Below are 25,591 nucleotides of genomic sequence, written 5' to 3' on the forward strand. Positions count from 1 at the left end.
AAATTTTGGTTTCACCCTGGGCCCCTAAAAACACAGGGCCGGCCCTGGGTGTACCTATGAGGCTGGTGGCTGGTCTTTGTCGATGTGGTCAGCTGCCGGTTTGCAGCACCCATGGCAACCACTTCCTTGACAACCCCTGCTGGTACACTACTAGCGGCATCAGGACCTTCATCATCTGCACCAACGGCATTTCCACCATCATCCACGCTTGCCGCATCAGCTCCAGTGGCGGCACCGGCAACTCCACTGAACAAGTGTGCCCTCCCATCTGCAATTGAGACACCACCAGCTCCTCCAATCTAGACGTCCTCAGCTCTGGGGACTGCGGCATCACCCGCCTTCGTCCCCACCAGCAAAGGCCCAGGCTGCCATACCAGCATCGCTAGCAGCCTCGCCAACAACTCCATCCCCACCGACAATTGCGGCTACACTGACAGATTCCACGCCACTGTCACTGTTGGCTGTCAGTGTAGCCGCAATTGTCGGTGGAGATGCAGCTGTTGGTGAGGCTGCTACCGCCTGCGCCACCAACATCAGCGACCACAACATCGACATTCACACCCCTGCTGCACCCATGGCGGAGACACACTACCTGCGCCGCTAGGACTGTAACTGACCAGAACTTCCTCAGCTCGAGTGCCAAGCCCCACAGTGTCTTTCTGGGTCTTATTGGCTATCATCTTTGTCGTGGTTAGTTTGAACTAGATGGTGTTATCCGGTTTTAGGGAAAGGAATAAGATTAGATTAAGTCCATTAGGATATTTGCTTAGGGGATAAGTAGCTCATCTCTATAAAAGAAAATCATGTATTGATTAGAGGAAAGACAAACAAAAAGGACCCTAAAAGCAATCAGAGCCTCTGCAGGGAAGGGCAAGTAGCCGGTTCTTTGTGCTACCCTTAGCTTTATGGCAGAAACTATACAGCAATATTTAACATGCATTCAGCTCATTAAGTTTGCAGCTGTTTGTGTTCTGCTATATTTGATTCATTCATGTCTGTTTGACTTAACACATTACACATCTTTCTTCTTGATGTTTTCTTACAGGCAGACTATGATCTGATGAGAGGGGTTAGCTGGAACAGATTGCAGAATCAAAATGAGTATGTAATCAATTGTCCTTTTCTGATTTATGAATAGTTCTCTTTAGTGAAACACTGAAACCTAAAAAACTGTTCTACACTTCTACTACTGTAGGATTAATCTTGATGGTCATCGTCCTCGGGTTAGGAGATATGCACAAGGCTTGGGGAAACTTGTAAGAATTGGTAAAGGTAAGAATTAAAGCTGCAGCATTAACTTTACTAGAAAAGTCCAATCTGTGAGTGGTGAAATTTTCATCCCCTCCCACCACCTCCTTTCACCTCCCTAAAACACCTCTAACATAAAAAAGAAAAAAAAGGGGCGTACCCAGTGCAGAGAGCTCCCGCTCTGTGCGGGGTTTGGGGAAGGGTGTCAGTGGCAAGCCTTACCCTCGCTTTAACATAAAAAAGAAAAAGAAAAATAAATGATAAACAGATTAAATGATTATCTTCCAGCTATTGTTTTATGCCATCAACCTCCTCTGTCTCAAAATCCTTCTTTTGTGTGTGGCTTGATTGTCCTCACATCCTCAATTTTTTTCCTGTTCTCATCACCAAACAAAGTTTTAGCGAACTCTGCTGCTATATCCATACCCTTCCTTGCTGTCTAGTGTAACAGTTTCACCTAGTCGAGTGGATAATGTGTGTCCAGGAGAGCACAATGTGAGGATGATGACGCAGGCCAAAATGTGCCAAGGAGGTTGGGATGGTGAGATAGGGAACTCGTCTGGGTATAGAGGAGATTGGGAGCTCTGCTGGGTTTAGAGGAAGAGCTAAGGAACAATGTTTGATCAATGAGTGACAAGGTAGGCCAAACATTGCAAGGAGGTTGAAGGTTCCATTCAGGCATGTGGGTGGCAAAGGAGATTATTCAGCTAATCTTTGTCAGCTATTTTCTTGTAGAATAATCTTACACTTGAGTAAACCCTATTGTGAAATGTTTACCAATTATAATCAGGACAGTCAACCATACATGTTTTTCTGTTAAAATTACCCGTGACAGGGCTTACATTTGTTAATTCTTTCCCTTACCTACATCGAATTTGTTACATTTACTTTGCAGGGCCAGAAATGCTCCTTCGTCAGTCTTCAGATTTTCGAGACCAGGAAAGGGTTAATACGAACTTTGGAGGTGATTCTGGAGATGCATTTGAAGCACATGAATGGAGATATGTTCGAACATTTAACGGTATATTTAATTCTTTATACTATTCACGCTGGACCTTTGAAGCAAGTTATTTTAGCTGCCTTATTTGCTCTATTATTAATCCATTCACAGTATCGTGCTTTTGGATGGTTACCCAACTATATTTTTATATGGTTGAACTAAATAACTGATCTTCCTATCTCATTTCGTGAAAGAATGCTGTGGCTGTGAATGTACGTGTAGAGAGACAGAGAGATAAGGAAAACACCTCACACCAACTAGGGGGTGACCTTTCATATATATAGCCCAATGGGCTGGGGGTACAACATGTCCAAATACAACGTATACAGGACTAGACTATACATGTCTAATACCCGCTCGCAGTCGCAGCGGGAGGATCCCGGACGCAAAGACTGGACCTAAAGTCAGTGCCCTTGGTCATGATGTCCGTGAACTGATGTGTCGATGGGACATGGAGCACCTGAACCTGTCCCAAAGCAACCTTGTTGCAGACGAAGTGAATGTTGATCTCGATGTGCTTCGTGCGGCGATGGTGGACAGGATTAGCGGTCATATAGACAACGCTAACATTGTCACAGTAAACGACGGTCGCAGAGGTAATGGGCGCGTGGAGCTCCTGGAGAAGCTGACGAAGCCAACAACACTCGGCCACGGCATGGGCTACCGCGCGGTACTCAGCCTCAGCACTGGAGCGGGAGACGGTCGTCTGGCGCTTGGAGGACCAAGAGACCAGGTTGTCGCTGAGGAAAACGTGTTAGTCGCTGAATTCTCACTCTTGGTAGTAGGAGAATTCTTACTCTCATCGAGAGAGGATGACACTAGGAGTTGGGGCAATTTTCTTGTCTATTTCTCACACAAGCTCACACAAATGCCATGCCAACCCAAGGGGTTGGGGTTACATATTTATAGGCTGCTAGCCAGCCAAGCATATGCCAAGATGCTAGTCTAAGATGCTAGTCTAAGATGCTAATATGCTGTCCTAGCTAAGATGCTGTCCTCTAAGATGCTGTCCTCTAGTCTAAGATGCTGTCCTAAAAATAGAAAAACAGCCACAAGGACCATGACCATGTGAGCATCATAGCCCCACAAAGACCAGCCACACATGAGACTTATCCATCATTCTCCCCCTAAGTCTTGTGCGTCGTCTTGTGGGAGAGTTGAACCATCCCGGTCCTGGAGCAGAGCTCAAGGAACTTGATCCTCCCAAGGGGCTTGGTGAGCAGGTCCGCAAGCTGGTCCTTGGTGTTGATGTAGCTCGCCTTGATGCTCCCTTCCTCCAAACAGCTTCGGATGAAGTGGTACCTCACCCGGATGTGCTTGCTGCGTTCGTGGAACACGGGGTTCTTTGCCAGGGCCAGAGCGGACTTGCTGTCCACCCTGAGCTCCACCGCTCTAGTGTCTCTGCCGAGGAGATCACCAAGCAGTCGAGCGAGCCAGAGCGCCTGAGTCGAAGCGGTGGAGGCCGCTATGTACTCGGCCTCGCAGCTGGACAGGGCCACCACCTGCTGCTTGACCGACTGCCAGCTAACGAGGCACTTGCCGAGGAAGAAGAGGATCCCGCTCGTGCTCTTGCTGGTGTCGATGTCGCCGGCGTGGTCGCTGTCGCTGTACCCGACGAAGTGTGCCGCCCCAGGGCACCTCGGGTAGTAGAGGCCGTGGTCGAGAGTCCCCGCAACATAGCGGATGATCCTCTTCACAGCCTGCTGGTGCTCCGTCGTCGGTCGCTGCATGAACCGACTAACGTAGCCGACGGAGAATGCCAAGTCCGGCCGTGTGTGGGCGAGGTAGCGAAGGCTCCCCACAAGACGCCGGTACTGCGTAGCGTCCACCTCCTCCGTCGTGCTGTCGCGGCTCAGCTTCAGCCTCTCCTCCATCGGAGTGAGAGCTGGGTTGCAGTCGGTGAGCCCAGCTAGCTCAACGACGCGCTTGGCGTAGGCGGTCTGTCGAAGCGTGATCCCAGAGTCATCCTGGTGTACCTCGATTCCCAGGTAGAAGGAGAGAGGCCCCAGATCACTCATCTGGAAGGTGGCCTTCATCTCTTCCTTGAATGCCGCCACCTCCGCATCCTTGGTGCCGGTGATCACCAAGTCGTCGACGTAGACACCCACCAACAGGGCATTACCTCCATTGCCCCGTCGGTAGATGGCCGCCTCGTGCAGGCTTTGCTCGAAGCCCATCCCCTTTAGCGTGGAATCCAGCTTGGCATTCCACGCCCTCGGTGCCTGCCGCAAGCCATAGAGGGCCTTGCGCAGGCGGAGCACCTTGCCCTCCTTGCCGGGGATCGCAAATCCCGGCGGCTGGTGCACGTAGACCTCCTCCTTCAAGTCGCCGTTAAGGAATGCCGACTTGACGTCCATGTGATGAACACGCCAGCCCTCCTGGGCAGCTAGCGCAAGGAGGAGTCGCACGGACTCCATCCGTGCCACGGGAGCAAAGGCGTCGTCGAAGTCGACCCCCTCCTGCTGCACGAAACCTCGTGCCACCAAGCGAGCCTTGTGCTTGACGATGGCACCGGCTTCATCCCTCTTCAGCTTGTACACCCACTTAAGGGTGATCGCGCGATGACCACGAGGAAGGTCAGCAAGCTCCCAGGTGCGGTTCTTCTCAACCGCATCCATCTCCAACTGCATCGCGGCGCGCCATGCCGCGTGTCTCTCGGCCTCTGCGAACGACCGAGGCTCGCCGTCGTCACACGCAAGGTGCAACTGCGCCTCCAGGTCCTCCAGGTCATGAGGCACCAGTCCCGGCACCAACTGGTCGCCGAGAAGGTTCTCCATCGTACGGTACCGCAACGGCTCGCCGTCGTGGTACGCGTCGATGCGCTCCTCGTCGTGAGAGAGCGGAGTAGCGAGCTCAACCGGGCTATGCTCGACACGAGCTGGTGTTGGAGTAGACGTGCCCAGCGAGGTGCCTGTCGGTGCTGGAGTGCGTGGCGTTGCCGGCTGTGGTGGAGCCGGCGAAGAACTCATCGCAGCCGAGGTCCTGGCTGGAGAGCGTGGAGCTGTCGGAGTAGCAGGCGCCGGGGTCGGTGGAGGCTCGGGGACTGGGGTAGACGCGCTCGCCGAAGAAGAGCTGCCTACTCCCCCAGCTCCCTCGAAGTGGACGTACTCGACAGTGAAGTCGTCGTAAGTCGGAGCCGAGCCATCGTCCACCGCCTTGTCCCACGCCCATCCTCGCCCTTCGTCGAACACAACGTCGCGCGCCGTGCGCACACGCTGTGTCTTCGGGTCGAGGATGCGGTAGGCCTTCGAGCCCTCCGCGTAGCCGATGAACACTCCCGGAGTGCTCCTGTCGTCGAGCTTGCTGATGTGGCCAAGCTCCTTGGCGAACGCGAGGCAGCCGAAGACCCGCAAGTGGGAGACCGCCGGCTTGCGCCCATGCCAAGCCTCGTACGGCGTCCTGCCGTCGAGCGCCTTGGTAGGCGAGCGGTTGAGGATGTAGACGGCCGTCACCACCGCCTCTCCCCAGAAGACAGCCGGCATCCCCCTCTGCTTGAGGAGGGCCCGAGCCATCCCCACAACCGTCTGGTTGCGCCGCTCGACGACGCCGTTCTGCTGCGGGCTGTACGGCGCGGAGTAGTGGCGCTGAATGCCCTCGTCAGCGCAGTACGACGCCAATTCAGCCGCCGTGAATTCGCCGCCGTTGTCGGTGCGCAGCACGCGTAGCTTGCGGCCGCACTCCGCCTCCGCAGAAGCTTGCGCGCGTCTGATGGCGTCCGCAGCCTCTCCCTTGCTGCCGAGGACCATCACCCACATGTAGCGGGAGAGGTCGTCGACGAGCAGCAGGAAGTAGCGTCGTCCTCTCGGTGTGGCCGGTGTCACCGGGCCACACAAGTCCCCGTGCACGATCTCGAGCCTCTCCTTGGCTCGAAAGCTCGCCTGCTGGGGAAAGGGGAGTCGCCTCTGCTTTGTCAACACGCAGACGTCGCAGAGCTGCTCCACATGGTCGAGGCACGGCAGGCCTCGCACCATCTCCGTGGCACTGAGCCGCTTCAGGGCCTCAAAGTGAAGGTGCCCGAAACGCTCGTGCCACTGCCACGCCTCGTCGTCCCGACGAGCAGCGAGACAGAGGGGTTGTGCCACCTGCACGTTAAGGACGTAGAGTCGATTTGCGCTTCTGGATACCTTGGCAAGAAGGCGACGACGACGATCCCAAATCCTCATGACTCCGTCCTCAACCACCACGCGCGAACCGTTCTCATCCAGCTGTCCCAAGCTGATGATGGAGTTCCTCAACGCGGGGATGTAGTAGACTCCGGTGAGCAGCCTGTGCTCACCAGACACGGCGGTGAAGATGATGGAGCCGACGCCCTTGATCTCTACGCCGGAGGCATCCCCAAACTTGACGGAGCCTCGGACGCTAGAGTCAAGCTCGGTGAAGAACTCCCGTCGACCGGTCATGTGATGGGTGGCGCCGGTGTCGAGGCACCACCCGTCAGTCTTGTCGTTGCCGGAGCTGTCGCCGAGGAGGGCGTGTGCTTTTGGCTCGTCAAGGTGGAGGAGAGCCGCTGCGGCCGGTGCCGCTGGAGGTAGCTCGATGCTGGCATGTGCCATGAACAGAGCCGGCTCCTCCTCCTCCGCCTGTGCGACGTGGGCCTGGCCGCGTCGTGGCTGTCGACAGTCCTTGGCCCAATGGCCAAGCTGGCCACAGTTGCGGCAGGCGTCGTCTCGTGCCGGATTGTGCCTGCCGGCGGCGCCGCCCTGGGCGCCTCCGCGGGCATCACCCTCGGCACGTCCTCGCGCCCCGGCCTGGGCGTCTCTGCGCGCCTTGCGTGGCTTGCCACGCTTGCGGCCGCCTGTCGCGGAAGAAGGCTCCCCCTTCCTCCGGTCACCCTGGCTGGCAAGCCACTGCTCCCGAGTAAGAAGGAGCTTCCCGCCAGTGGTGATGGGCCCTGAGAGGGACTGTGGCTCATCACTATCGACGACCTTGAGGCGACCTATCGCCTCCTCGATCGACATCGTGGAGAGATCCAGCAGCGACTCGATCGAGCGAGCCATCTGCTTGTACTTCTCGGGGACGCAGCGGAAGAGCTTTTCGACAGCTCTCTCCTTGCCGTAGGTGTCGTCGCCGAACTGCACCATCTTCTGCAACAGAGTGTTGAGACGGAGAGCAAAGTCATCAGCGTCCTCACCTGGCTTGAAAGCCAGGTTCTCCCACTCCTTGCGAAGTGCCTGCAGTGTGGACTTGCGGGCGCGGTCGCTGCCGATGCGTGCCGCAGCGATGGCGTCCCAAGCCTCCTTGGCAGTCCGCTTGCTGGTAAGCGAGAACTGCATCTCGGGCGGGACTGCAGCGATGAGAGCATCCAGCGCCCGTCGATCTAGGTCGTAGTCGACGTCGCCGTACCGGACTGCCTCCCACATCTGCCGCACCTGGAGCTTTACCCTCATCACCGCAGCCCACTCGACGTAGTTGGTCTTGGTGAGGGTAGGCCACCCACCGCCGGGACCGACGTCCCTGACAACAGCCTGGAGCCCGTGGTAACCACGGTACCGATCCGGGGAGAGAGAGTCACGCTGCCTGTGAAGGCCGCGCTCTCCATCGACCCGTCGGTACCGATCCGGGGAGAGAGAGCCACGCTGCCTGTGAAGGCCGCGCTCTCCATCGACCCGTCCGCCACCGTTGCCATGCGCGCCTCCTCCAGGAGCGCCGCCGCCGTGCGCGCCTCCTCCAGGAGCGCCACCGGCGCGTCCGCGCCTGTCTGGGCTGCCGCCGCGCTCGTGGGCGTGCGTGGCTGCCCCAGGAGCGCCACCGCCGTGCGCGCCTCCTCCAGGAGCGCCGCCAGCGCGTCCGCGCCTGTCTGGGCTGCTGCCACGCTCGTGGACGTGCGCGGCTGTCCACTGCGCCGCCCGCGCTCGCGCTGCCTCCCTCTCTAGCAGCTCGAGGTCCGCGTCGGCGGTGTCGTCAGCGGAAATGGAGCTGCCGATGCTGCCGCGCAGAGCCTCGACCTCCGCCGCCGCCGCACGCGCTGCATTCGCCGCCGCCGCTGCTTCCGCCTCCGCTCTGACTGCTGCCAGCTCCGCCGCTGCTAGCCTCGACGCCCTTGCCGCCGCTGCAGCGGTCTCTGCCGCCGCTCGCTCGCGTTCCTCTGCCGCGGCAAGTTCGGCCTCCTGCCGACGCCGCGTGCTCGAGGCGACCGAGCGCTGAGACTGCCCTGCGGACATGACGCGCTACCGGGGGGCTGCTGCGTGGGGAGAGGGCTGCTTCAGACGAGCTGGGAGAGGAGTGAACAGGAGCGGCCGGAGGAGCTGCTGCTGCCAACAGCTGGGGCTGTTGTGGGGCTGGGAGAGAAGATGAGCAAGAGATGCTCAGGCTACAGGATAATACGGCTCTGATACCAGTTGTTAGTCGCTGAATTCTCACTCTTGGTAGTAGGAGAATTCTTACTCTCATCGAGAGAGGATGACACTAGGAGTTGGGGCAATTTTCTTGTCTATTTCTCACACAAGCTCACACAAATGCCATGCCAACCCAAGGGGTTGGGGTTACATATTTATAGGCTGCTAGCCAGCCAAGCATATGCCAAGATGCTAGTCTAAGATGCTAGTCTAAGATGCTAATATGCTGTCCTAGCTAAGATGCTGTCCTCTAGTCTAAGATGCTGTCCTCTAAGATGCTGTCCTCTAGTCTAAGATGCTGTCCTAAAAATAGAAAAACAGCCACAAGGACCATGACCATGTGAGCATCATAGCCCCACAAAGACCAGCCACACATGAGACTTATCCATCAAAACGCAGTAGCCAGACGTAGAGCGCCTGGAGTTCGGACAACCTGCCCAGTCCACGTCAGAGTATGCGGTGAGGGAGTCAACCGGCCCGGAGCTGAGGTGGAGACCGGTGGACAGAGTACCCTTCACGTAGCGTAGGATGCTCTTGATCAACGCGAGATGGGGCTCACGGGGATCGTGCATGAAAAGGCACACCTGCTGGACCACGTAGGCGAGCTCGGGACGGGTGAGCGTCAGGTACTGTAGGGCACCGGCGAGACTCCGGTACTGTGACGGATCGGCGACCGGAGCGCCGTCGGTGGCTGAGAGCTTGGCACGAGTGTCAACCGGTGTGGCTGTAGGATGACACTCGGCCATGCCCGCCCACTGTAGGAGATCCACAGCGTACTGGCGCTGGGAGAGGAACAGACCCTCTGACGAGCCCGTGACGGAGATGCAAAGGAAGTGGTGCAGGTCGCCGAGATCCGTCATGGCGAACTCGGAGTGAAGGCGTGTCAGGATGCGCGGCAAGAGGGTAGTCGAGGACGCCGTAAGGATGATGTCGTCGACGTACAGGAGCAGGTAAGCAGTAGCGTCCCCCTCTTGGAGTACAAAGAGGGACGTGTCGGAGACGGAGGCGACGAAGCCGAGCTGCCGGAGGTAGGCGACGAAACGCTGGTACTAGGCCCAAGGAGCCTGTTTTAGACCATAGAGAGCGCTGTAAAAGACAAACATCGTCAAGGCGAGCGGGGTCGACGAAGCCTGGAGGCTGCTGGCAGTACACGGTCTCCTCCAGATGACCATGAAGAAAAGCATTCTTCACGTTCTGCTGGTGAATCAGCTAGGAGCGCGAAGTAGCAAGGCTGAGGACGACTCGAATCATGGCCGGCTTGACGACGGGGCTGAACGTCTTGTCGTAGTCGATGCCGTGGTGTTGAGAGAACCCGCGAACCACCCATCGCGCCTTGTGGCGGGCAAGGGAACCGTCCGAGTGGAATTTGTGTTTGAAAATCCACTTGCCCGTCACAATGTTGGCGCTGGGGGGATGAGAGACGAGGCGCCATGTCCCGTTGTCAACGAGCGCCTTGTACTCATCGGCCATGGTAGCACACCACTGAAGGTCGGCCAAGGCACTCCGGTAATTCGCCGGTACCGGCGAGACGACGGAGTGGGTGGCGGAGAAGCCATAGCGCTATACTGGACGAAGAGTCCCGGTTTGGGACTGAGTGACCATCCGGGAGACCGCTGCAGCAGGCTGCTCCGCCGCGGCAGCGGGCTGCTCAGCTGCTGCTGCAGGCTGCACGCTGGCAGCAGGCTGCACCGGTGCTGCAGCAGGCTGCTCGGGCAGCGGTGGGGCAGCCGGCGGCGTCACAGGGGCCCGGGGACGCCGACTGTACGCCAGGTGGAAGTCCCGGGCTGGTGGAGCAAGGGCGGCCGCTGGTGGAGGTGGTGCAGCTGCTGGTGGAATAGGGGCAGCAGCCACCACAGGCGAAACAGGGGTGGCTGCCACCACAGGCCCTCAAAGAAGGATCGCGGAGTCGTCCTGCAGCTCCTCGAGGACCGCCTATGTACGACGCGGTTGCTCAACGTCGGCATGCGACAGAGCTGCCGCAGGAAGGCGTGTCAGCACAGTACCTGCAAGTAAGAAGTCCAGATCGCTCGGCGAGGAACCGGAAGTGTGAATCCCGAAAGGAAAACAGGTCTCGACAAAGACAACGTGGCACGAGATGATGATGCGCCGGGTTGAGAGATCGAGACAGCGGTACCCCTTGTGTGAGGAGGGGTAACCGAGAAAAACACAAGCTGTCGAACGAGGGGCGAGCTTGTGGCGAGCCGTGGCGGTCAAGTTGGGATAGCAGAGACACCCGAAAACACGAAGGTGGGGGAGTATTGGGGTGGCTTGTTGTATAGTAGAACATATGGGATGGCATTGCGAATGGCAGAGGAGGGGCGCCGGTTCAGCAGCTATGTCGCTGTATGTAACTATGGTGGAGAGACAGAGAGATAAGGAAAACACCTCACACCAACTAGGGGGTGACCTTTCATATATATAGCCCAATGGGCTGGGGGTACAACATGTCCAAATACAATGTATACAGGACTAGACTATACATGTCTAATAGTATGCATCACTGCTATCACCATGGTCACTTGGCACTTTTTTATGACACTGTTTATCTAATTTGCATTGCAAGGGAAACCATGGAAAATAAAGCAAACTCGAATTGTTGAGTTCATACAAAATTGAAGCTCCTCAACCATCCACGTGCACGGTCAAAACAGTTTGTACTCAGTGGGCAATATTGTACCCTGCTACACCGTTTTAATCACAAATGAGTCTAAAATTGTTTTGACTAATATTTCAGAGTTTCTGGTTTTCTATTTTTTGAATAAGGTACTTTGCATATTTTTGCAATTTGATATATCTTAGTCTTTCCCATTGTTTTCTTTTCTCGAACAAACAAGAGAGCTGCGTATCATTATATTAAGAAGAAAAAAGGGGAAGAGCCCTTACAAACACACACACACCAACACCATAAAACCATGCTACTAACAATCCGACTCACCTGTGACAAAGGATGAACGACCCAACCAAAGCAAACACACTACACCGGCAGTCTTCCCCATTGTTGAAAATAGGGAGGAAAAATGTTGCAAGTGTTATTTTGTGAAGAACAAGAGGCAAACCTATATTAGTTGATTAGGTCAATATGCAGTCAAGTGGTCTTGCTGCCATGGTATTTTTATCTCGGACATTGACTGTTATGTGGCCAGTTGGGATGGAGATGAGAGGGAGTGCTACAGTGCCGTAGAGCTACAGTGTCCGCGGGTACTGTTCATAGCGGCGGCGGCTAGGGCTGCAAGGGCGCTGGGGGAGGCCAGCCACGGGGCTTCGCCCACGGCTGGCAAGAGAGAAGGGATTTCCTTCTAATCTCTTGCTCGATTAGATTGATACATTTCCTCTTCTTATATAGAGAGGTTTACTTAACTCCTAAGCAAGCGACTAATTAACCCTAACGGGCTAAGGCCCAATAGGCCCTTGACTCCTCTAACACTACTCCCCACCCGGACATGCAGCTCGTCCTCGAGCTGCGACCTAACAATGATGCTAACTATGGCTTCACTAGACACAAACTGAACACCAAAGAACAAGCCTTTTACATCTCGGCTTATTTCAAATAAACTCGACTCTTTATTCTTGAATCCTGAAGATGCGGCGGACACCCTCCGCGTGCTGGACAGGCTCGTGTAGCCGCCTGGATCCCATGGAGACCATCGAAACGAGAGGGTTGCACGGGTACGGCTGTCTGGAATCAATCGCAACAGCGACCAGCGGAGACGACCTCGTGGCGGCCGACAGCGAAACGCGGCAGCGCTAGGCAGTGTGTCTCCGCCGGTGACAAAGAGGAGTGCGCTTCTTCTATCATCACTCCCATAGAACTGGAGTGCGCCGCCTGCGGGAACAGCACCATGCTCACGCCTGGAGACAGCAACGGGTCGGCGCGGTTGTTGTTGGCCGTTCGACGGGGCGAGATCGTGCCCCCCCTTGCCGAGGTCGATCGCCGTCAAGGCCGCCTCATGCATCTGCCGGCGCATCTCCTGCAGTTGGCGCCGCGCTAGGAGGCCGCGTGCTGCAGCCTGTAATCGCACCGTCGCAGACTGACAATCACTCTTCTGCGCAAGCGCCACTTGCACGGTTGCTGCCGCAGTGGCGATCTGATCGCCCGACTGTGCACCTGTGAATGGAGGCACCGGCACGCCGAGGACGAGGTCCGCCGACTGCGCGCCCACGGATGAGGGCACCGACGCCGGCTGTGCGCCAATGTTATGGACAAGGGTCGCGAGGACGTCCATTTGGCGCTGCAGGTGGTCGAAGGGCGCCATCCACTCACCGAAGGCGCCTGTGGAAGGTGCAGGCTGTTGCGCAGGCAAGGGCGCCACAGTGGCTGTGGCGGTGGTGAACACGGGCGGAGCTGCGGAGGACAGGGCCAGCGTAGCCCAAGGATGTGTGCCGAGCGGCGTGGAGATGGGCACGGCGGCGTAGGATCTGGCCGACGGCGCTGCGGAGAACAGGGCCGGCGCAGCCCAGGGATGTGCGCCGAGCGGTGTGGAGAAGGGCACGGGGGAGTAGGATCCGTCCGGCGGCGCTGCGGAGAACAGGGCCGGCGCAGCCCAAGGATGTGCACCGAGCGGTGTGGAGAAGGGCACAGCGGCGTAGGATCCAGCCATGGTCTCTGATACCAGATGTTATGTGGCCAGCTGGGATGGAGATGAGAGGGCGTGCTACAGTGCCGTGGAGCTACGGTGTCCGCGGGTACTGTTCACAGCGGCGGCGGCTAGGGCTGCAAGGGCGCTGGGGGAGGCCGGCCACGGGGCTTCGCCCACGGCCGGCAAGAGAGAAGGGATTTCTTTGTAATCTTTTGCTTGATTAGATTGATACATCTCCTCTCCTTATATAGAGAGGTTTACTTGACTCCTAAGCAAGCGACTAATTAACCCTAATGGGCTAAGGCCCAATAGACCCTTGACTCCTCTAACACTGACAGTCTCTTAGGTTACAAAGCTCTTCGTTAGCTCTGTTGGGCAGTTCCAAACTTTATATCCTTAGAGGAAGATTATATTCTTTATATTTGAATCTGTGATGCGACCTATATGGCTATATTAACAGCATAAATAATCCTCCAAGTAGGTTATGAGCTTTGCAGAAAACTGTGGCTAATAGAGTGACTTTTGTGATTCACCTTTGTTTATGCTATTCATATTCTTAGAGGCAAATTGAATTTCAAAAGTTGTGTGGTTATGTTGGATCATATTATCTCTCTCATATCAGTTCCATATTTATGCAGGTATCAGAATTTTTGAAGATATTACAAATCCAAAGGTGAGAGAGCTATTTTCTTTATTAAGTTCAAACATATGAAATGCTGTTGTGGCATTGAAGTTCCCAATGAACTTTGTCTCTTTGTGGAACCAACATACATGACTCTCGAATGAGCAATATGCAATGACAATTAAAGAGGTCTTTGCCATAATATTCGCTGTCTAAGTTAATATAGGCACACTGCAAGTACTAATTCCATAACGGTTGTGATGCATATGCAGTGAGATCTGTGGGCCACATTCTGTATGTAACTATGTATACATATGTGCATATACTTCAGCACCACAACTCCCATTTCCATATCAGTATTTCACTTTTCCGAACTTTCTTGAACTGAATTACTAATCCAACTTCTTTTCCTAGATAAAGCACAGAACATTAGTACAGAATTGTAACAATGTCTTGGCTTCACTGAGTGAAATGCCCAGATCATCCGTCTTCATGCAATGATTTATAAGCCTTCCCTAACAGCCACAAAAACAATTCCCTGTTCACTTATGCTGAAATTTGGCTTATGCTGATGCTTATGCTGAAATGTTGTGAGAGGAAAACACTGTTCCATGGCTGAAAAGTAGCTTGTCCCACTCTTTTTTGCTAATTGCCATCCAATCTTACATTTCAACATGTTCTTTCTAGGGAAAATGCGTAATGTTCTCTTTTTTTGGCAGGGTGGAAAGGGGATACTTCTGAAATCTGTTGGGGTGGTTGGTGCAAACCCTGATACTGTGTTTGAAGTGGTTCTCAGTCTTGATAAACATAAGCGATACGAGTAAGCTAACAGTTGATTTGCAAATATGAACATAGACGTGCACCTCAAAATGGAATTTTTGTTAATTTTTTTCTCCTTGTGGATGAAACAAACAAACAAACTATCACTATGAGACATTGACAACTAGCTTTACTAAAATTTTCTCAATTTAGGTGGGATATGTTGACAGCTGATTTGGAGTTAGTGGAAACAATTGATGGATACTGCGATGTGGTTTATGGAACCTATGAACCCAAATATTTAAATTGGTACTTTCCTCTCATTACCTTTACATGTATGATTCTGATGCAAGTGTAAACCCTTACCTATTTGTAAGTATTTTCTTTTTACCAATTACACATAAGTTTAAAACATACATTAATATCTTCTGAGCACGAGATAGCCATCTTTTGGGATTTTGGACAATTCTGTTAGAATAGGCGCCTATAGGGCCGGCCTCATGGGCCTTGGCACCCACGCCTGGTGGCTGGGCTGCCTCTAGGAATTTATGGTAGATGATCACAGATTAGGCAAGGATCTCCGTTGATTGGGTGTGTTCTATAAACCCTACATGATCCTTGCCTATATATTGTACTTCCCTATACTCTTATGAATCAATCTACTGTTTCCTGAGCCATATTCACTTTCAAATTCTTTAGCAATGCATTTTTTTTTGTGTGTTTTCCTTGATCACAATTCATCTTTGTGAATAGGCATGTTTCTTTTAGTTGAACATGTAAGTTTCAATTTTGAAGCCATGGTTTATCTAATTGTTCATATTCAAATATTTTGTTAAAAAAAAGTAACACTTGCAGAGGTTTTCTCAGGTGGAAATCCAAGAAGGATTTTGTTTTCTCCCGGCAATGGTTTCGCGGACAAGATGGAGCATATAGTAAGTAACTTAATCTATTGTACCAGTACTGTGGTAACAATATCCTGAATACGAATAATCTTCTTCAGTAACCTCAAGATGATGCATATCCTAAAACATTTTATTAAATTATCTACATTGAAACATGGGAATATAAGTTCAACCTTTTATATTAAATTGTAGTGTTGTCTTAAAAGTTAGCTGGCAGTTTTCTAGATGATATCAGTTGATGTTAAAGTTTCCATGCTTTCTGAAAAATGTATGGTATTTTTTACATGAGAAGATAACAATATATCTTTAAGTTTACAAATTTTCTTCCAATGTTTTTGAGGAATACATGATAAAACATTTTATACGAGATAATAAGTGAAAATCGCCCTACCTAGATGATGCGCAGCTCTCCTGTGTTTTTCGAGAAAAAAAAAGAAAATCACCCTACCTAGATGTACTTGTTTCCAATCCTTAATGATTTTAACTCACTGAGTCTTGCTGTCTTGGTATGTAACTAATAATTACTGTGAGCTACAAAAAAGATGTACTGTTGCAAGTAAAATGCGTATGTACATAAGAATTACTGTGAACTACAAAAAAGATGTGTTGTAAGTAAGATGTTTTTGTACATATCCTGTTGTGAGTTGTGACAATGCCCAGTGGACCACCTGCCAAGGAAATCTGCACCACAACAACAATTGATATCCGCCAGACATCAATTTATGTGCTTTACAAGTTCAGATTTTAGTTAATCATGCATGATTTTTTCTCTTATGCAGCCATTTTGCAGACTCCTGCTGGTCACAAGAAAAGACCTCCAAAGCATGGATACGAGCGTACGAAGATCAACCGTAAGATGATCTTTATTGTTTTGTTTCTTTCTTAGTGTTATACCATGAACTATTCATTATGGTCGAACCTTTTAGCTTCTTAGCTTGCTTTGCACTGACTTTTCGTGAAACAAGCATGTTCAGAAAAGTTTGAACACCAAAAATTCTTAACTAAGCTACTTTTTGTTTAATATATTTAAGTTTAATGGCAAACATTGCACATTGTTGTTGTTTTCATATACTTGCAATTATATATATATATTTTTAGAGTTTTAGGGCATTGCCCCAGTCTTAGCATTAATCAAAGACAACAACATTCAGTTACAGCATTCAGGTAGATCTCACCCGTCCATCGCACCCAGATAGAAACGACATATACTTGCAATTATTACGTTAACTATCCGTCGCTTCGTAGTTTTCATGAAACTTAAATTCTAAAAGACTTTTGTAATTGTTAGTCCACCAAAACACCAACTAGACAAATTATTTGACAAATATTTTAACTCTTTTATTCAACTTCATGTCTTCATGTGTCACACCCAGTTTTAAGAACAAAACCAGGCTCGCCATGTATGTATCTAGAAAGTCCACACACAAGACAACATAATAGAGGATATCAGAAACAATGTTATATAACGGAAATATACTTATAATTAACACTTACATCAGAGTATAGCGAAACGGTTACTATTCTTTTCTCCAGGCTCCAACTGCACAGGGACGGTTGACTGGGGGTACATACGCCTAGCACTTCTCAGAAAACTCACTAGCTCCACCATCTGGTACCCATCCGGGATTTTTATCCAAGTAATTGAAAAGTAAAGCAAGCGTAAGCAAACCACCGCTTAACAAGCATAATAGTATGAGGGGATGTAGGCTCAAAAGGTTTGACATGGCTGGACTACAGTAAGCAATTTTAGTAGATCAAGTTTTATCATCAGAACCTAAGTTGCTAAATTATGCTTAAGCTCCAGTTTCCACATGAACATAGACAATAGCAATATGACAATAATGATTAATCATGAGCACCAACACCATAGTACAATAAGAACCCATAATTCTGTGAGTTTTCCAAGCCACTCGTGACCGTGAGCACGGCTGTTATAACAATTTTACACTCTGCAGAGGTTGTACACTTTCACCATGAGCCATGATTTACCCTTTCGCCCGAGATGATCAGTCCCTTAACCTACTACCAAGGAAGGCCGACAAAGTTCACTATGAAGTCTTTCAAAAGTTCGTCTAACAAGTTAGGGCCGCTAGGTTTCCTCGGCAGGCAGATGTAGGAACCCTCTTTTCGAATGATACAATTCCTTCACAGCTATACACATAGGCCCCGTTCGCTTGGAGGAATTTTGGAGGAATCTGGAGGGATTTGTGAGAGAAAAACATTGTTCCGGATGAAAAAAGAAGCGGATCAAGCCGGGTTTAAGGGTACGCGAATAGGGCCATAGGAACAGGGGTTGTCCTATACCCATCGTGTCAAGCCCCTTTTGCGCCTTTCAGTAACGACTAACAAGTTAGAAAATGTCCTCATACTTGACTACAGCTAGAGCCATATAGCACTCATGGTTGTACTGTAAGTCCCGGATTTTCCTGACAGATAAGTCCTTAAGATTCCATGTTGCTAAAAAGCACATTTTAAACATCATTGCATATGCCATTAGCCAATATTGTGGAGCTTTCATCATTAATTAGAGCAACTCGCAAGAACTACCCAAATGCATAAACCTAGGTAACAAGGAACAAGGTAACAAAAGTATACTAGGTAAGGTCCTTAATGTTTCATCATATTAGACACATGCACATAAAAAGATGATTATAATGTTATTAGGTAACAAGGAGCCTCATATTATACTTGCCTTACTTTTGCTTTACCCCCAAAATAACTTGCTTAGAGAATCTTCAACATCATCTTCCGTTCTGTAGCTTCTGGCACTCAGTTTCTGGTCTCCAACGCTTACGTATGGTTCACTTCTACTCCTAGCAAACACTAAGCACAAAGAAACATACAAACAGACAAAGCAAAGACAACTTAGAACAATACACCAATCATAACCAAAAGCTCTAAAACAACATACTGAAAGAGAGATCGTCGCTACGGTCACGGGAATGCAAGAAACACTGATAATGGAACTATCGTCCAAAAAGAAAGACTATCAGGATTTTATATTATAAAAGAAACTACTATAAGCTTGATTTATGTTAGCTAAGAAAAACTATATGAGTAATATTAATTTAGATTAATCACAACATATTTAATTTCAAAAGTCAGAGTTAAAGCTAATCATACTTTATTTATAAATATTTCGATATCATTTATGCTAATTCAACTTTAACTTGTAAATACAAAGAGCATCTAATCAAATTTAACATGCGTGTTTAGACTAGACAAATTATTAGAAACATGATTATGTTAGCAATTAATCATGTTAAAATCTTATTTGTAAAAGTGCATTGTATATAATCTATGTTGCTTTTAATTATTTATAAACGTGTCTGCATAGATGTTAATCAAATTAAGACTAACATGTAGCTCGCGTTGACACGAATCTAACGCAACTAGAACGAAGCAAAACAGAATTAAAACGATTAAACTAGTCCTAATCTTGTTCGGTGGCAAAACTATAATTACCTTCATCTTGTACCTTGGGCTTCTTCCTCACGTGAAGGAGGGCCATGGCTGACTGCTGCTGCTATACAGCACACGGAAGAGGAGGGTCTCGGCTGAAGGGAACCGAGGGCGGCCGGGCTTGGCCGGCCGGCAGCGCGTGGCGCGCTGGCCCGTGCTCGCGGCCGCGGCACGCAAGGCCATGGCCGGGCGGCCACAGGCAGCGGCGGCAGCGCTGCTGCTCCACGCAGGGGTGCACGAAGGGCAATGGGGCCGTGGGCTCGAGGCAGCGGCGTAGAGCGGGTCTGGGGCTGGAGCACGCCCGGTCCCGAGGAGACGGACAGAGTTCGTCGGAAAACGAAGAACTTCAACAATGTTCATGGCCGAGCTCGCTGGGAAAGTTGATCGAAAAAAGGAAAAATGAAGGGAAAACGGTCATACGGCGGCGGATTGATACAAACAAAGACACTACGGCGTAGAAAACGATGACATCTACCTATTCTGGTGGTGGTTGTCGCCAGAACCCAACGGTGTGGCCGGAAAAGCTCGCTAGAGAGTTTGCCGGAAACCTGTAGGATCTACAGGAAGATAAATGAGGCCTAGAGGGGGGTGAATAGGCCTGTAAAAATTAAACTCAAAACTCTGTCAGAACCGAGGGCGGCACTGCCGCTCTTGGAAAATAAATCTAACACAGCTGAGATTTTACAGAGATGAACCTGACCCCACTAGCTGCTTAATCCTGCAATATAAAGATAAGATCCAGTTGGAAGACTGAATACCACAGAAACTCCACACAAGAGTGGATCGAGCAACCAAACCATAACACCAGCTACCAAAGAGCTAAACCAGCAAGTAAACAAGATGAAGCACGCAAGACACAAGATTTATCCCGTGATTCAGCTCACCATAAAGGTTTGCCTAGGTCCACGTTGTTGAGAAAGCCACAGAAGACTTGGGCTTGTCACTAAGGCTTGCCTTACCCTCGTTCTCAAATCAAGAGAATGAACTCTTGAAGTGAAAGGTGATTTCTTAGTTCTGAGAATGAGGTTACAAACCTTCCAAGACTGCCACACGAGTTGGCAAGACCAAGGGCGACGTCTAGCCGGCTAGGAGCAAACTCTAAGAGTAACAAACCCTAGAACCGCCGGCCAAACGTGAACCAAATGCTCTTAGACTTTGGGAATCAGTGGATCTGCTCTCCAATCGAGTTTTGCTGCCTTTTTTCTCAAGGATTTATTTGAGGAATGAAGGAGCAACAATGGAGGAGAGAGGGTGAGCTTTGGTTCTGTTTTGTTTCGAGCAGAATGACTGAGTGAAGTAGTTGACTGTTGTGGGCTGGGCCTGAAGGGTATAAATACCTCTTGGGTCCAACGGTCAGTTAAGGGCGGTACTGCCGCTCTTAACAGAGCGGCACTGCCACCCTAGCCAAAACAGGTAAGTTGAAGTGAAATTTGGCTGGCTGTTTTGACTAGGTGAGAGGATGTAAATCTGAAAATTTGAGCATTTGGTTCAACAGTTGACCACAACAACAACAACAACAAAGCCTTTAAGTCCCAAACAAGTTGGGGTAGGCTAGAGTTGAAACCCAACAGAAGCAATCAAGGTTCAGGCACGTGAATAACTGTCTTCCAAGCACTCCTATCTAAGGCTAAGCCTTTGGTTCAACAGTTGACCAACTGTCCTAAAATCCCTCTTAATAGTACGGCTTTCCCTAAACTCAATTGCAAAACATAAAAGAATTTAAACCTCCTTTGAGCTAGGTCTAGCCACCTTTTGTAATTAGGACACCTGCAACCTGTACATCATCCTCATTTTTCGATTCCCTGCTCGTCATCTCGATAAATCTCATTAGTCCTCTAATTTGGTGGTCATCAATGCCAAAACCCACAATAGGACTTGATTGCACATACAATCTCCCCCTTTTTGGTGATTGATGACAACCCAATTAGAGCTTTCAAAAGATATGAAATCTAAACTGAGATTTTCGAACCATGGGTGTAGAAGCCTTCCCCTAAATATGTGAATAGAGATTTGAATTCTCAATTTGGCATGAAAGGCCATGATTCATATTTTAGGTGTGATGGAAACCCCCCTACATGCCTGTTGTGGGGTGCTGAACAAGGTGTCACAGGAGTAAACGTGATGCATATGACAGGTTATATCAGCTCAAGCACATAAGACCTTGGCTGATACAGCACAGGGCGGCACTGCCGTCCTGACTATATCGGTCAGGTAGCAATCAGGTTTCTACAACAGATCATATGAATATAAAACAATCTAAACTCAGAATATGTGAAAGGTCCTTGTTTGGTTTTAGTAATTGAGTGACAACCTAGGTGGACTAATTGTGTTTATGTGAGATACACAGGTGATTAGTCCACAGGTACATGTGTGTGAGCAACATATGCCATGAAGGTAAAAATGGCTTGGAGATGTTGCAAAGCTCACACATGTGATGATGAAGGAGCTTAAATGCACATGAGACATGACATTGAGTCATGTGATCAAGACGGAGAAGATCAAGACAAGACTTGGCTTGATGGACCGGTTGCGAGCGTGAAGGGCAAGTCGAAGGCTTTGGAGTGATGGACCGCGTGGCGGTGAAGCTTTAGCAAGACTTGGCGCCGATGGACGATGGCAACGGTGAAGAGCAAGTAGAGTCAAGATCGATGAACCAATATGATCATGTGATGATATGAAGTGGATCATATCATTGTTGATTGTGTTGGTGCATGTGTTGCATCGACATTGAAGGAGATGGAATGGAATGCGCAAGGCAAAGGTATAACCTAGGACATTTCATTTCATCGGTCATAGGTGTGTAGAGAAGTTTATGACCGGGTTTAGGATAGATGGCCGTACTATCAAGAGGGGCAAACTTGTTTGTATATCGGTCATCTAGTGCCACTCGAGTGATCTAACTTTGCATTGTCGCTAGGATCGAGTGGCATGGCAAGTTGAGTGGCTAACATCCTTTGGAAAATGATTGTGAAAATGCTAACACACATACACATGGTGGTGTACACTTGGTGGTGTTGGCATATTTACAAAGGAGGCGCTTTCGGGAAAATGGAATGCCTATTTTCTATTGCGCCGGATGCAAATTCTTGTGGTTAGCACACTTGAGCAAGGGTAAAGAGAATGGAGAAGATGCTGGCGTCGGTCAACTGACCGGATGCTGGATCTGCATGCACCGGACGCTGGCATGCTGCATCCGGTCAGGCTGACGTACGGTGATGCAGAAGCTAGAGTGTGACCGGACGCTGGCTGCGTCCGATCGCGTTCGACCAGACGCGTCCGGTCATGCTCGGGAGCTTACTGGAAACGACCGGACGCTGGGGGTTCAGCGTCCGGTCAGTTGAGAGCTGCTGCGTCCGGTCAGGTCAAGTGACCGTTGGAACCGGGACACCTGGTCGTCTGCGAGCGACCGGACGCTAGGGTCCAGCGTCCGGTCAACACGACCGGAGCGTCCGGTCGGCCCGACCGTTGCCCAGTGAAGGGGTAACGGCTAGTTTATCCCTTGGGACTATAAATAGAAGTGGCCTTTGGCCATGGCTGGTGCTGAGCACCTTGGGGGACTTTGTGTCCATGCTTGAGAGTGCTTGGGAGCCCTCCATCACACACATACTTGATAGTGATCATTCGATTGTGTGAGTGAGCGATTCTAGTGCGATTGCATTGTGAGGTTGCATCGAGTGGCACTAGGTGATCGAGTTGCAAGCCGGTGGTGCTTGTTACTCTTGGATGTTGCCACCTCCTAGACGGCTTGGTGGTGGTCTTCGTCGAAGCGCGCAAGAAGCTTATGCGGCGCTCCGGAGAAGTGCTTGTGAGGGGCATTGTGCTCGCCCCGCGGGAGCTGCGAAGAGCAACTCTAGTAAAGCGTGTCATTGAGCTACCCTCACTTCCGGGGTAGGTTCTTACGGCGCCCGACGTGCGGGCTTAGCGGGTGATGCTAATTAGCCGCTGAACCACCAAGTGAGCAGTCGACACAACGGGGACTAGCGTGTTGGCAAACACGTGAACCTCGGGAGAAAAATCATCGTGTCAACTTTGTTCTTCCCGTTGGTTTGCATCCCCATTACACAAGCTTACAATTACTTTTATACATATTAAGCTTGTGTAGTTGCTCTTGTAATTATAATGGTGCTCATGTGGTTGATCCTGCTCCTTATCAGAGGAAGAAAGGCGAGGCAAGTTACGAAACTGAGGTGGTGACTACACTAGTGGAAGGGGTGGCAGCCCTGCCATCTCCCTAGCATGCCTCACTGCTTTCTTGTTTTCCATTCTATCCTCATAAGCAGTCTGTGAAGCATATGCACAGTGAGCAAAGATTGCCTTCATCTATGCACTCATCTTCCCCCACTTTGACTTCTTTTGTTCCCTGGCCCTGGACGGCTCAGAAATATCTCTATGTGCAGCTCCAGAAGAGTGAAAGCCTGCTGCCCCACTATCTCCATGTCCTCCAGAACAAGTGCGTTGAGCAGCTAACCTAAGTCCTCCTAAGCTACCATGGGTCTTTTTGATCTTGTAAACAATGTGCTCACAATCCTTAGGGAACCACATGCCAGTCACTCTCTCAATCACAAACATGAGGTAAGAAGCATAGGGCAAAGATCTCCTCCCATCATCCATGGCATATGCTAGCTCAACCCAAATAAACCTTGGATTATTAAACTTTTCACTACTGGGAAACATAGACAATACATTAGTGATATAGCCATTCAAATCTATTGCATTGTCTTTGGGGTTAAGAGTGATCTTGAAAAAATTGTTCATGATGTAATAGAAGCTCTTGAGCTTGGTCCTTGACCAATCAGAAACTGCAAGATTTTGATTCTCCCACATGAAACTTACTTCCATTGGCTCAAGACGACGTTCATTATGAATCCTCTCATATCCCCTGTGGATATGTCCAAAACCAAGAATACGATAGAAGGTGACAAAATTAATACGATAATGTCGCCCATCAGTCATCCAATGAAGCTCATCCACTTCTCTGTTCCAATAGTAAGTGGCATGGAACTGTGCAAGAATCTCTCTGTTCCAATCATGCCTGAAACTCATGATATCTGTCATCTCAAAGCGGTCACAGGTCTTGATGGCTGCAGCAAACCCATGATCATCCCTACTCTCCAAGTCACCAAAATAAATGTATTGTATCTTGCTAATCTTTCCCTTTGGCTTAGATAGGATGGCTATGGCATAAAAATTAGATTGGAAAGCATTCCAAAATCTATAATCAATGCCACAGGACCTGTTAAAGGAGTAAGGATCAATCTCTCTAGCTTCACCTATCTTCCGAGCTCATGGAATAATCAAGAACTGTATGATTGTCACTATTTTGGGGAGGATTGAGATTGAACCCATTAGTGTTTTCTCTCATGTAGCTGCTATCAAACTCTGAAATGTGCAGAGGAGAATCAGGCCACACACGAATGGTTATTCTCATCCTCTGAATTCTTTCTTCTTCAGCAAGGTTTTCATCAAGATTTCTATCACTGGGAATATAGCTTGCCTGTCCCCTGCCTCTCTTGACCTTTTGCTTAGTTGACATCACCTTTCTTTTTCCTTGGTCCATCTATACAATTAAATGAGGCTTGATAAGAAACTGTATAAGATAATGAGTTAGAAATAGTTGCAAGCAGGTTTTAACAAGAAAAAGAATTTTGAAAATGACACAGGAAGCTTTGCTGGATTTGGAATCAGGGCCTCAGGAGGCGGCAATGCCGCCCTCAGTTGTTTCTCTAGTTCATTTTCAACTTTCTCGTTCTGGTTAAATTCTACTTTCAATAGTGTTTATCCATCATCACAATTTCATAATCACAGTCTAAACGAAAAAAATATGAAACTCCAGTCATGGATTTGAAAGATTGAGTATGAAAAACTTTAGAAATAATTTTTGATAAATGAATCCAATCCATTCTGAACTTCATCAGATTAATGAGATCGAGTATAGCAGTTAGAATCTGCTAGGGGTGCCATTAATGGTCTTATGGGCGGCATTGCCACTCTCCCCAAAATCATCCAACCGGTGAAATTCAAAATTATTTCGATTAACTCATCAAAAACCTTTCTAAACCCTTCATACTCCCCATAGAAACAAGAATCCATGACTAAAACTTTCACATTGCATAGATTGAATGTGGTTAGGGTTTCACCTTGCTTCCAAAACGATGGAATGGAGGGAGAAGAGGAGAAATGGCTCGGCCAGGAGCTTCCTACAGGGGGACAGCGACGAGGAGACTTGGCCGGCTGTAGGGGCGGCATTGCCGGGATGGCAGACCGTAAGGTACGGCGACGGAGCGTGCTTGAGAGAGAAAGAGAGATAAGCACGGGCGTCGGCGTTGGCTAGGAGACAAGAAAAGAGTTGGGTCGAGGGCCAGTGAATGAAATAGATAGAAGAAAACGGGCCTCGCAACCCAGTCAAAATTGGCAGAAAACGGTCTAGTTTTCAGAGGGCGGCACTGCCGCCCTGCCAATTTTGCAGGGATTACGCTGAAACTTTATGACCTCCTTTATCTCAGATATGGATATATATTATCTAAATATCATGACCAGTAAGCAATCAATAATACAGACAATGGTCATGACACTTAGTTGACCTTTTGAAATAGTTTTGAAACACAATATAATATCCTTTTAAATTATTTTCCTATGTCGCTAGGTTGTTAAACCGAGGTGTGCCATATTTCAAACCACGTTACGAG

At 49.7% G+C, this 25,591-nt stretch overlaps 1 protein-coding gene across 2 annotated transcripts in view; it reads left to right on the plus strand.

Annotated features, from left to right (window-relative positions):
• Window positions 1–25,591, plus strand: part of LOC136502324 (protein ENHANCED DISEASE RESISTANCE 2-like) — a 62,346-nt gene that overhangs the window by 4,774 nt on the left and 31,981 nt on the right. For both annotated transcript variants that reach the window (XM_066497773.1, XM_066497772.1), the window contains exons 5-12: window positions 1,046–1,101; window positions 1,196–1,272; window positions 2,144–2,269; window positions 13,799–13,833; window positions 14,502–14,602; window positions 14,755–14,850; window positions 15,409–15,473; window positions 16,223–16,294. In XM_066497773.1, coding sequence (XP_066353870.1) covers window positions 1,046–1,101; window positions 1,196–1,272; window positions 2,144–2,269; window positions 13,799–13,833; window positions 14,502–14,602; window positions 14,755–14,850; window positions 15,409–15,473; window positions 16,223–16,294 — 628 coding nt within the window. The remainder of the gene's footprint in view (window positions 1–1,045; window positions 1,102–1,195; window positions 1,273–2,143; window positions 2,270–13,798; window positions 13,834–14,501; window positions 14,603–14,754; window positions 14,851–15,408; window positions 15,474–16,222; window positions 16,295–25,591) is intronic.

Source organism: Miscanthus floridulus, chromosome 13 (genome assembly GCF_019320115.1).
Source record: "Miscanthus floridulus cultivar M001 chromosome 13, ASM1932011v1, whole genome shotgun sequence".
Lineage (NCBI taxonomy): Eukaryota > Viridiplantae > Streptophyta > Magnoliopsida > Poales > Poaceae > Miscanthus > Miscanthus floridulus.